A 10,273-nucleotide genomic window follows, 5' to 3' on the forward strand; every position below is an offset into this window, starting at 1 on the left:
GTAAATAACTCCCAACTTTCATTTCTGATCACTGCGTAACACCACATGACTCAGTGCTATAGAAACAGCCGGGACAAAATAGCCACCTTCTGTTGAAAGGAAACAAAACAAAAAAAAGGCATTTAAACACGGTCTAGTCAAACTCCACATTTCAACACAGTGTAAACACGGGCTTAATGGGTCCATGATTACCCCTGTTCAGACATCATTTTTTAGGTGTGTAAAAAGAGAGATTTACTGTGAGAACGGACAGTTGTACAAATCTAGCCTGTAGGTCCTTTTTTACACAACAAAGGTCAGAGCCGTTTATACCTCTTAATGTCTGACTTTACCCAGGACGGTTTATTGAATAGAATTATTCATAGGCTGCATGAGAATAAGATTTTGTTTGTTTTTTGATTTTGGAAAAATGTTGATGAAATGGACCAAATTTGTTTTGTTCAACACTTGAAAGCTCTGCAAGAGGACTTTTTCATGAATTTGTCTGGCAGATGCTTTTTTCCCCGGAATGACTCACCAATTTACACAGCTGGATATTTTTTCCGAAGCACTTTTTGTGAACTACTTTGCTGAAGAGAACAGCCGTGTCTCAGCGGGTTTTTAAACAGGTCTGGAGCCCCTTCAACTAGGCCCATGAAGAAAATAACGGTGCAAAATCAAACACCCACAAGGCTCTCTTGAAACCACGCCACAGTTAAAAAAAACCTAGTTCATTTAAAAGAGGCACAAAACAAAATATTTGAAAATATTCAAAATAATGCCTTTGCAGTAAACAATGTGTAATATCGTGCTCAGTTTATGTTTTTCAGCTTCAACGGGGCAGCAGAAGTTGTGGGAAATCATAAACAGAAGAAAGACGTTTAAAATGTGATGCTAAGGCTTAGTGAATCACTGCACAGGCTATCCGGAGCGTGTGTGCCTCCCCAGTCGAGGAATATTCTTGGGATGAGGTGTGAGGGAAGCGATCGGACTGCAGGGAGTGGGAGTGAGTGTGTGTGTGTGTGTGTGTGTGGGAGGTGGGGGGGTTAGAGCACCCCGATGTGAGATCAGGCCTTTTCAGAAACCGATGACCCGTTGGATAAGACTAACTGGCCTGACTTTCATTTTCCATCATCTTGAGCGTAACTCCGATGGATCAATTAAATGCACTGGAGGCATTGTGTGGTGGGCTGCCGAGTATTCAGGCCCGAGAGGAGAGGTGACTAGCAGTGCAGGTGCAGCCTCTTGGAAGTGTAGCAGGCGCAGTGAATAGCTGGAATTCAGATCAGGCCCAGTGTGGCCGTTTTTCAGGGACTCAAAATAATCCCCCCAAATCGGATTATGTAAATCACTACTCAACACAGAGGGGGATTCTATGGAAGGCTGCGTCTTTGAAAAAACACTTGAAGGGTGGAAAAAAGTAACAACTGCCTAAACTAGACATTGTTTTTTTTTTCCTCCTGCAGTGCCAAGTACAGAGCACAGCGGCAGACAGCGCAGCGAAGGGTGATAATATCCTGGGGTCCTAGTGCTAATATTATGAAGAGGTGGCTTACATGCCAGCTTGTGACCCCCAACATTATATAACTTTCGCCGTTCTCTAATTTATGTGAGCCCCTCAAAAGGCTAAACAGGATTATCCCACAGGGAACAATACCTGCATTGTTCACACGTCGATCCAGGTTTGGTATTTTTACCTTTTGTGGCTGATCACTCGGTCACGTTGAAATTATTTTGGACACTTCCCCCTGTTAACTTGGCGACAACTTAGGTGGGAAGAGACACCGGCAATATGTCCAAGAAATAGAAAGAGCAATGTTTGAGTCCGAAAAAAAAAACAGTGACATTCAAATCCAGAGTTAATCACTCGACGCTCAATGGAAACCTCTTTGGAGAAAGGTTTAGATGACCTGTTATTATGGTCATCTGGATTAGGAACAATTTAAAAACTTTGAAAGAATGAATGAATCCATACAGAAGGGTAGATGTTATAAAAGAGGACATTCATGCTATAGAAATCGGTGACAGAAGAGCAAGTCTAATCCAACTACTAACAGAAATACATTTTTAGAGCAATTTGGACTGAGTGAAGGAACTATTACTAGATAGGTTCCCCTGAACAAATGCTGAACTGACTACTTAATCATTTAACTGGAGAGACTGTTAATAGCATTTTACAGTTTGATTTTAAGGTAAGAAAATATGGGATGAATACAAACCGGTTATTAAGGGCTGTACTATATTTTCTTTATATTATTCTTTGCAGTTTGTCAAAAGTTAACAATTTCATTAGTGCTGTGCTTCGTTCCAAAGAGAATTTAACCCATTTTATCCTAAATATCATGGTCATTATTTCCTTGGATTTGTTACTGAACAGAAAATAAATAACAGAATTTGTTATTTCAGAACTGACTATAAACAGCTGGCGAGTTATGCCTCTTTTTGTCTTTACGGTTTGGGCAGACAGCCACATCTGCATCTTGACATTGCGGGAAGTTCTTATGTTCCACAATTAAACCTGATTGTTTCAGCAAACCAGACAAGATTTTTGTTTTAAAAAAGTATTACATCAAACAGAAGACAATTCAGAAGAGGTTAACATTACTCAAAGAAAGCCTTTCCTTTGCTACAATCCATATAAATGGTTTAGGAAAAAATGTAGGTGCATGAACAGATCAACTGCTTACTAGCTGAAATTAGAAAATTAATATTATATGGTAAATCAGCATGCTGATTATGGTAATTCATGTTTCCATCTTACTTGTGAGGCTAAGCAAAACTATAATTTTACCATTTATTTCTATATGTTCTTTTTCGTTTAGTATCTTGAAATGAATATCATGTGTAGCATATTCAATTCATCAGTGCAATTAGATATCTATCTTTTGTGAAAAGTGTCCATGATTTTCAATTAAAGTGCTCCTGATCCACAATTTACATTAAATCTACAGAAATTATATTCTAAATTTGCCTACTACATTCCCTTATGACTTCAGATGAATAGTTATTATAAAAAGTTATTTATAAAAAGTTATTATAAAATAGTTGGGACTCCTGTTTGGTTGTTAACCAGAATAGAGTCAGGATAGTAAGTCACTGCATTTATCAAATTTGAGAGACCTACCAGGACTGATGGTGAAGAAGTAAGTACTGCTCCAGGATGAACCTTGTATTCTTGAAAAAGATTAAATGAAGGAAAATCTTAATTGTTTTATAGCAAAAAAAAAGCACAATTAATATCAGACTCACAAATTCTGCATACGTGACAGCATTCAATACTGATTGAAAATTCATGTTATTTTTCACGTACTTCATCTCTGATTCATATTAAGGAAACTAAAAGTACATAAAATATATGTATATAAAATTAGATAATAAAATGTTGTACTGTATACTGTAAGTTTAGTAAATTAATTTTATGCAATATAAGAGTTTTATAGCACATATAATTAATAATATTGCATTACCAGTGCTTATGTAAATAGCATTTTCTATTCTTTCATCAAGGGTTTAGTGAGCTCTTTCAGTTTGCAGCACTCTCTATTTAAATGGCAAAAGCAGGTTTCCAATCGGATCATTTGGGGATTTCATCACCTCCTTGTAGATTATATCACAGATCAGTTAAAAATATTGAGGCATCACCGCCTTGATCTTTTCTTTAGGGACGTCCAGAGGCTCCAAATGAAAGCACGAATCTGGCTTTTATTTCCTACGTTTGTTTTTTCTCAGATTTTGAGTATTCCATTCCCATTACTGACAGCTGCTATTGTTCGCTCCGTGTTCCCGCTTTAAGTGGTATTTTAGGAATAATCATGAGGAATCGTGCCGGTGAGTAAGTCCGGAATTGGAAAATAGCAGAGAAAGAAGCAGCAGGTGAAACAGTTACAGTGGAGAGCTGTAAAGTAATCACAGATATGTCAGAGGGATGTAAAGGCCACCTCGAACGAAATGCAAGGTCTTGATTAATAATTATTATGCTGCACAGGACAACCAGGTGATGGCATATACTGCACAATGGGACGGACTTGCTATAAATTATCAGGGACAAACCCCAACGCCCCCCCACAGACACACACACCCGCCTACAGTTAGCGTCTCAGAGCGCTTGAGTGCGATCAGAGAGCAAGAGGATCTGTGTCTAATAGGAGCTGCAGAGCTGCTGAGTGCACACTGCCTAATGACTCAAGGAATTACCCTGTGCAAAGAAAGAAGTTCTGCTCATCCTCTAGCACTTGCAGGTGAGAGATTGGTGGTTTTCTGGCATCTAGTAAAAGTATGTGTATTGTGTACTGAGGTGTCTGGTTTTGCTGGGGTTTTTTGCATTTGATAGGCAAAATAAATACATTCTTAAAGGGAATTATGTGATTTAGATATATGCAGTTGTGTGCTCATTGAATTTTTAAACATGTTTAAGTTGATCTGATTAACGTCACATTAATAAATGTGGATAAAATCAATTTTATAAATGACATGGTGGCTATCACAGGGTTGTTCAGGTTCGACACTATTGCAGAAGATACGTATAGGTGGTAAAAAATGTAAAGACATTGCCCTGTTAACTGCAATCATAAATATAATCAAAATTACAACTTTATGTTTGAGCAAAGAGATATTATTCTTCATTAACTATTAGTAGTTAAAGAGCTTTTTTTAATAATGGTCTTAATGTTCAAAGCTTTGGCAAGACAAGTTCATGTAGTGCATACCATTAAAGCATTATTATATCTAGGAAATATTCTAGTAACTATTTAATCGGTTTAATTTTAGTATATGTACTGTATCTTATTTTGTCATATGAATTTTCCAGTCAAAATAGGATTCTTTGTAGATTTCCCTAAACATTGTAGGCAAAAAAACATTGTCTCTTCTACTGCAATACTGGAATGCACACTTCTTATATGAAGTTATTTTTTAATAGTTAAGATTTTCCTTCCAATGTGCTTTTCATTGTTGTTTAATTTCTTTGTAGTGACTCTCCAGATTTATATACAGTATGTTGCAAGCATATTTCTCTTAACATTCACATTTCACTTCTAGAGACCTGCAGAATGCATGCAGACCTGAGATATTAAACTAAGGACATGGTGACTCAGTCATTTAAAAGCCATTGCACAGTACAGTATATAAGAATAGGAATATAAAACCTAGTACCCTGGTCAGCAGAGACCTTTGGTGGGCAGTGGCTCAAAAGGGGCACTTTCCAGGGCAGGATTTGTTACATTAGAGTATCCTGGACTCGAATCAGTTTCTGTGTTTTTTCATTTTACAGGAAGTAAAATTGTGACTTCTGAGGCATTATAATATTCACAACTTTGGCAAAAAAAAATGGTTGTCCATAATTGCTGATTATGTTTGATTAACAGACAAGATATTACACCCTCTCTACTGAGCATACAGTATACTTTATTTTCCTGATATAACACATCTTAACAAGAGGACAAAGCAAATAAAAATATTACCATCTAATTACATGCAATACCAAATGCAATCTCTTTCCCTCTTGAGAGGAAGAATTCCCATGATAGCACATTTTTTTCCCCAAAAACTGTCTATTGCGGGATAAATATTCAGGAAGCCGCTAGAAATTATATCCAAAAATGATCATGAAATTACTACTCATATACCCTGTATATTTTTTTGTAAATAGGGTACAGGCAGCTTTGATATTCATCAAAACTTAAGTCGTACAACATTTACCGATGTAATTATTCTTGTGAGGCAAAACTCCTCTGTTATTGAGGCGTACGTAGAATGTACCCTAAGGAACTGGCCTTTTTGATGACCATTCGTCTGCCGCTAGTTGGGACCCAGTTATGAAGCGATGTACTCCCTTTAGCTGCCTCCCTAAATTCTCTTTTTTTCTGAAGGCATGCTCTCCTGTTTCTGTGACTGAACCACATATATACTGTACAACAAGGAAAATGCATGAGAGCTGTTTATATCAAATACCACAAGATTGGCTTGTCTACTCAGTTAACGAAATTTTCTTAAGGAAATTTCAATCTAGCTAGCAAAATAGCCATGCAGACAATAACGTGGTTAGTTCGTCGGTTTGCAAACTTAGAGTAGGTGAATGGATGTACAGTAGTATTTCCTACATACAAAGTGCTCAATACGACACCCTTGGTGTGTTACTTTTGTACAGTCATTCTGAAAATCTGTGTATCTTCTCACCGTTCAAAAATGTTTAACATGCACCACACAGGTGTAGTAGCCTAAGTTGCTTATCGCTGCTTTTTTACAACGAACAGGAGGCAGGCGCTTGTGCTCGGATGAGATCAATTAGGTGCAACATTTCTTTTCCCCTATCGGGAGATCCGTACTAAATACTGAAGCAGAATCGTCAAGTGGCGGAAAAAAAATTGGTTGGACTTTTTTTCTACAAGCAAAAAAGGGCACTTGGGCCAATGAGGGCAAAGGGGAATCTGCCCTGCCTAAGTTGTTCTCTCAATTTTATTAGTGAAGCAATTTCTCACTTCTCCAGCTGATACCCTGTGCGGTGGTAATGCATAATGGCTGCTGCACGGAGGTTTTCTCATAAGAAAGGTTATAAACAAGAAGAGAACATTGGGCGCATCTAGCCGCCTGGGTAGTTAGTAAGCGTATTGATCTCATCTTAGCCATTTCTTGAAAATAGCTAGGACTTCACAATATAGCTGGGCAGCTTGTTCCAGACTCTCACAAACCCTTCCAAACTCTCCTGTATTTGGGAAGCTTTTGGATTGTTATTGTTTGTATCGTGATGATGACAAAGCTTTTTCGAAAGTGTCCTGTAATCCCGTGTCTGTGTAGTTCATCTCTTACTTGGAAAGTAAAAATATTGGAGAAAATAACGTTTCGGAATAAATATTTTGCTGCTTCTTCTTCTTCCTGCGTGTCAGCGTGGAATTAAATTATGCTTGTTCCTTTGCAACTCACTTCCTGATCTTTGTTACTCAGTGCTTAACACTGGTTTCGATTGCATGTCTTAGTTTAATTACTAAATGAACATGTTTTTTTAGTTAACTCATTGTATATTAGGAATAATATTTTTTTTAGTGGTATGCTGGTTAACACAATGCCTCCAGCTCCGGAGTCTACAGAGTCTTGAGTTCAATTCCAGCTTGTGATACCTGTCTGTGAGGAGCCTGCGTGTTCTCTCTAGCCAGCTCACAGTCACGTAGGCCTCTCAGATGCATGCTGGCATTTCCTCCACAGGAGATTTTGAGGGCATTTCACACTTGGAGGGTTTGTGTCCAGTGCAATCACTAGTGTGACCACAGAGAAAATAAACCCTAATGAGCACAATGAACTGAGTGGCTCTTTTCTCATACGAGGACAGATACTCACTGGATTTTATATGATCTCTAAATATGTCTATTTCAAATATAATAAAATTAATACAATTGGATTTATAGTGTGTAAAAGTGAACAGTGTGTAAATATAAATATTGTCCTAGGCAGACCACACACACAATACAATGATACGTGTGTTCACATATGGTAGGAACAACAAAAAAGTGTGTGTAGAATACAAAAGCAAGAACATAACTGGCTTAAGTTTGCATTTGTGTGTGTGTGGAGAGGGAGGTGGAGAATTAAAACTGCTGTGAATTTTCTTTGTGTGCTACCTGGAAAAATACTTGAAAATATCTCCCATCTGTACCCTAAGCATGTCCTTCCATAAAGGTTCATTTCTGTACAGTAACGCTGTGAATGTGATTGTACATGGGAATCTCTGTGATCTAGTACGTACCCATCCATTGTTTTAAACAGTCATGGGTAACAAGAGCAAGACAGTGTGTGACTCCGAACAGGTACATTCATTTTTCTGCAAAAAAAAAAAAGTGCTTGCCATGAAAAAATCTAATTTTTTTAGAAATATCAAAGAAAATCAGCTCCCAGCAGGTTCTGTCTTCACTGCTGACTCCTGGTCATATTCAATTAAATATATTGAGCATGATATAATAAATCATGGTCAAACATCTCCTGTCCGTGTTAGTGATAAATCTCGGTCTTGTCTGCTATTGATCCATCCTGTCAGCATACTGTTCTTCATCACTCGCCAGGTATTTCTGTTCTGCAATGGCCCGTAACACCGTGTCCCTCCTCTGATTGCAGCCCTTAGCCACCATGACCAGGAAGGTGTTCACCAACACTCGGGAGAGGTGGAGGCAGCAGAATGTGAACAGCGCTTTCGCTGAGCTGAGGAAGCTCATTCCCACGCACCCTCCGGAAAAGAAACTGAGCAAGAACGAAATCCTGCGCCTGGCCATGAAATATATCAACTTCCTGGTGCAGCTGCTGGATAGCCAGAGCGGCCAGCCCGTGGCTGCCTCCCCCAGCTCTCTCCTGCACTTCCTCAGGGGCAACGTTGAGCGGCTGCACTCCTCCAAGCAGTGGGGCAACGTCAGCGACACGGAGGCGCCGTCCCCGGGCTCCAGCTGTGACAGCTCTGAGACCTGGTAGCTCTCGGGATCACGGTCCCCTGAAACCCAAGACTGCTGTGCTGCTTGACGTCTGAAGGCTGCTGGTTTTCCACTCCAGTTTAAGAAAGCTTGATGTGCTTCTGAAGGCTTCCCACTCATCCCATGACAAGCGATGGTTCATATTTTTTGCTTATTAGGTGATTCTTCAGTTTTGGTTTGGTAGTCCTAGCTGGGTAGCTTACTGTTCTCCATCAAGCCACACCATAGGAAACGTGATAAAAGAAGAGTTGGTGACACAAAGAGACTTATGGGAAGCCCTTTTTTTTGCTGACATTGACATTACTTTAGCTGTATCTGCATGGATGTTGCTTGGATGTTTTCTGCAAATGTATACTCTCTGGTTTAGAAGATTTTAAGTATCAGACAAAAATGTTTGGGCATCTGCAGTACATTCTTAAAGATCTTTGCTGAAATGGCCGTGATGTAAATTAGATTTATAATAACGGAAAGCGTGAACATTTTCCAAATTTCTGACAAATACTAATGGATATTTTACAGAAAATGCATTGGATTTACAGTATATTTCATCCAGAATCTCATCAAATTGACAACAGGATAAAGAATAAAGAAGAACGTTGGATTCATCTCAGTAAAATGGTATCACTTTCTAAGCCTTGAATATTCCAAGGTATTGGAACAGTCTTGTGTATCTTACATTATATAGGGAGGGTATCAGATTATGAATTATGTTTATTAAATAAGAAGAATAAAATAATTATTGTTAACTGATAGAGAGATTTAGGGGAGGACACTAAAGACGTTTAGGGGAAGAAAACAATTACAAGCAATTTTTACTTACAGAAATGTCCATTTTATTTGCTGTGTTGTAAAACAAAACACATCACTATAGCCAAAGAATTTAGCAATCCTTTACAATCGTGTTGGAATGCAGCATACAGTACATTTGCTTTCTCCATGTAAATGTGGTATTATTATATTATTTATTGTGATTTATTTATTAATTTTCTACGTAATGTGTTTAATAAAATATGTTGTGACAAAGTTGTGTTTGGCTACTTTTATTACACTGAAGAATTGTTGAAATTCCCTTCATTCAATATTACGAAGCTGCTCATTGCTGGTGAGAGTCAAAGCCATCTGGTGCACATCATGGAAGGTCGGGGCACAAAAAATCCTTAAACAAGATGCTACTACGTTACAGGTCACACACACTCACGCACATGCAAACACACACACACATAAAGATGTTACACAGTTCAGAGATAGTAACCTAACCAGTGGCTCCTTGGAAAGAAACCAGAGCACCTGGAGTGGACCCATAGGAGGGCTAGGATAACACGCACACTTCACACAAACTAGATCTGAACCCAGGGCCCAAGAGCTGTGAGGCAGCAGTACTGACCTCTATATCACCATGCTGCTCCAGTTGTTGGATTCATTATAAAAATAGATCTCAGTGGTACTGTAGGAGCTTGGATCTAGCTCCTACACTGAAGAGGTAACAAGGGTAGCAGATTTACTCTAATTTTATGCTACTCCTGCACAACCGTCCCTCACTGACGTTTCAAAATATTGCATATTGTCTAGATATTAAGCAAAAATAACAGTCTAAAATCAAATCATATTAAATATCAGAAAAAATAACTTCCATTGAACTGTCCTGAAGGTTGTCAGTAGGATATATTAGAAAAGATCACTAGAGCATACTGTATCTGTGGATGTCTAAATCAGCCCAGGCCACAACTTCACGGATCTTCAGTTTAAACTTTAACAGATCAGGTTGTCCGGTCGTTTATAACAGGGGCTCGGGAAGAATAACCTCTAATACATTTGTCCCCGTTCATTAGGGTCTATCCTATCCACTG

The 10,273-nt window shown here is 38.6% G+C and overlaps 1 protein-coding gene across 1 annotated transcript; it reads left to right on the top strand.

Moving 5' to 3' along the window:
* Positions 1-4,130: 4,130 nt before the first annotated feature.
* tal2 (T-cell acute lymphocytic leukemia 2) lies at positions 4,131-9,366 on the top strand. Its single transcript, XM_088911979.1, has 2 exons — positions 4,131-4,217; positions 8,080-9,366. The coding sequence occupies exon 2, from the start codon at positions 8,092-8,094 to the stop codon at positions 8,425-8,427; it is 336 nt and encodes a 111-aa protein (XP_088768105.1). The 5' UTR covers positions 4,131-4,217; positions 8,080-8,091; the 3' UTR covers positions 8,428-9,366.
* Positions 9,367-10,273: the final 907 nt, after the last annotated feature.

Source organism: Atractosteus spatula, chromosome 3, assembly GCF_055471065.1.
Source record: "Atractosteus spatula isolate fAtrSpa1 chromosome 3, fAtrSpa1.hap1, whole genome shotgun sequence".
In the NCBI taxonomy this organism is placed as follows: Eukaryota; Metazoa; Chordata; class Actinopteri; order Semionotiformes; family Lepisosteidae; genus Atractosteus; species Atractosteus spatula.

Bases quoted from the DNA above. Each gene is read 5' to 3' on its own strand.
- tal2 (XM_088911979.1), top strand. From the start codon at position 8,092: ATGACCAGGAAGGTGTTCACCAACACTCGGGAGAGGTGGAGGCAGCAG.